Genomic DNA, 2,616 nt, shown 5'->3' on the forward strand with positions numbered 1-2,616 from the left:
AAAAAAAAAAAAAAAACCTCCTGTTTGTGCCAGGAACTGAACCTTTGTTCTCTGAGAGAGTAGTGATTCCTTTGCAGCTGAGTTCCCACAAACACAGTCTTAAAAAAAGTATTCATGAGTAAACATTCGTGTGATTTCTCCTTTGCTGTGGGCCCTGGTCATCTATCCTGCTTAGTCCAATGCAGACAGGTTTCTCAAAGAAGCTTGATTTGGCTGTACCAAACTTGAATCCCAGTTGCCAAGTCATTAGACAATAACCAACAAAACAACAAAAACATCAACAGAGTAAATAGTCGGGTAGGCTATTCCTGACTCCTGTGCTGCCCTTCCCACACCTGCCATTTTAACATCTTACAGCTGTCTTAAATCCTGAACCAACATGCTGCCTTGCCCCACATTCACAACAAATGCTCTAGCAATACTGTACTCTGACCAAAAGTCCTTGGTAACAACACTGGTTGTTGATGTTGGAAGACAGGGGTTGGTCATACTTGTCTAGCTCATAAAATCTTATTAGGTGTTTGAGTGAGGGCTCCCTGGGCAGAAGCCAGGGAGCAGAAGGCTTCAGCCACCAAGTGGGGGTGTGACTCCATCATTGACTTCCACTCCAAGGTCTCAGAGACCTCAGAAGCATAAAGTGCAATGAAATCCAGGGCCTGAGTCTTCAGGTGCTTTGTGCTGTGGAGGTCAGCCAGGATGAGAGTGTATGCAGCATTCTCCACAGAGAGGTTCCTGAAGAGGGCCTCCTCACACAAGACCTTCAAGCCCTCTAGGCCATATTTGTCAGCAGCTGCCAGCATACCAGAGGACATGGAGTGGCTGTGGAAGTCTGGCTCCTTCCCCATGTAAATGAAGCCCATCATCTCCTTGAAGACTTGGAGATCCACGTCATGGATCTCAATGTGGTTTGTTAGGCTCTCCTCCATTTCATGTTCAAACATGGCTCTGAAAACTGGAGAATGAGCTGCTAGGATGGCCTTGTGAGCCTTGAATTTATGACCAGCTACCAACAGGCAGCAGTCTGTGAAGAGGGAATTCTCCCACAGTTCCCCTAGGTCATCTGCCAACATGTGCCTTGGATCCTTGATTGCAGGGGTCATGTTCTGTCCAGGCATCCTAAGGAAGGCTCCTACTATGCTCACCTTGCAGCAGAGGGTGAGCTGGTCGTCAGGGAGGAACCAACGCTGATGGGAGAGGAGAAAATCTCGACGGATGAACTTTCTGAATCCCCAGTGTTGGTTTGGCAGAAACCTTACTACACTCGTGCTCTTTGTACGTTGACGTTTCTCTCCTTGGAAATTTATGATCCAGAACTGGATCTTTGCCCAAACGGTGCTCTCTTGATAGCTGAGCATTCCCAGGTAAACTGACAGGTAATCTTTGCTTCCTTCATCAACCCCATTTGTGTATACTCTCAAACACCAGGCCACTTCATCATTGGCCTCTAATGAGAACACCGGGCTTGTAATTTTTTTCTGAATTCCCCCCTTGCAAAATGAAAAGTTATTAATGGTCCACTCATAGCAGAATTTTTGAACCCTGGCCTGTGTGGAGTTCCAGTTGTTGACTTCCATGTCCCCTGACATTTCTGCTGAAGGTAGTTTAGAGGTTAAAGGTGATCTGAAAAGAAGAACTAGAAGTTATTTATTCTTCCTGTTGGTTACAATCATAGGTGCACTTTAGATTTTAGTTTCAATGTCTCCTAAACTCTCTCTCTCTCTCTCTCTCTCTCTCTCTCTCTCTCTCTCTCTCTCTTTCTCTCTCTCTCTCTCCCACCACTCTCTGTCTCTGTCTCTCTGTGTTTCCTGTCTCCACCTTCTCTGTGTGTATATCTGTGTGTGAGTTAATTGAATCTTACATCAAGGGTAGCTAGTTTTGGCTATTCTATCCAACTTTGGCAGAGTTTGGAAAATTTTATACATTCCCATCTCAAGTGTGGTATATTAGTCAGGGTCCTCTAGAGAACGTACAAAATGAATTCCTCTATATAAAATAAGAAGTGGATATATGAGACTACTATACAGGCTGTAGTCCAAAAAGCCAGTACTTACGTAGTCCACAAGGCTTGAAGTCTCAGGTGTTCTTCAGTATATGCTGGGATTCTGAACAAGTAGAGTCTAATACCAGTGAAGAAATGAGCTTGCTAGTAAGATGAAAGCAAGCAGGCAAAGACACAAACTTCCTTCTTCATTTGCTTATATAGGCCTTCAGTCCAAGGTGTGGTTCAGTTGAAGGTGTGTGTTCTAGTCTCAAGATCTGGATTAAAGGTGTATGTTTTCCTGACTCAAAACTCAGATTAGTGCCGGGCGTTGGTGGCTCACGCCTTTAATCCCAGCACTTGGGTGGCAGAGGCAGGCAGATTTCTGAGACCAGCCTGGTCTACAGAGTGAGTTCCAGGACAGCCAGGGCTATACAGAGAAACCCTGTCTTGAAAAAACCAAAACCAAACAAACAAATAAAAAAGAACAACAACAACAACAACAAAAAACAACAAAAAAAGATCTGGATCACAGGTGAAAAAAAAAAAAAAAAAAAAAAAAAAAAAACAAACAAAACTCAGATTAGGGATAGAGAGGTAGCTCAGTGGTTAAGAGCACTGCGTGATCTTCCAGAGGT

The 2,616-nt window shown here is 44.1% G+C and overlaps 1 protein-coding gene across 1 annotated transcript; it reads right to left on the reverse strand.

The window, feature by feature from the left end:
- Nucleotides 1–420: 420 nt before the first annotated feature.
- LOC116094171 (TD and POZ domain-containing protein 1-like) lies at nt 421–1,586 on the reverse strand. Its single transcript, XM_031376104.1, has one exon. The coding sequence runs from the start codon at nt 1,584–1,586 to the stop codon at nt 501–503; it is 1,086 nt and encodes a 361-aa protein (XP_031231964.1). The 3' UTR covers nt 421–500.
- Nucleotides 1,587–2,616: the final 1,030 nt, after the last annotated feature.

Source organism: Mastomys coucha, unplaced genomic scaffold, assembly GCF_008632895.1.
Source record: "Mastomys coucha isolate ucsf_1 unplaced genomic scaffold, UCSF_Mcou_1 pScaffold16, whole genome shotgun sequence".
Lineage (NCBI taxonomy): Eukaryota > Metazoa > Chordata > Mammalia > Rodentia > Muridae > Mastomys > Mastomys coucha.

Excerpts from the sequence above, each read along its gene's own strand:
- LOC116094171 (XM_031376104.1), bottom strand. The coding sequence starts at position 1,586 with ATGTCAGGGGACATGGAAGTCAACAACTGGAACTCCACACAGGCCAGG.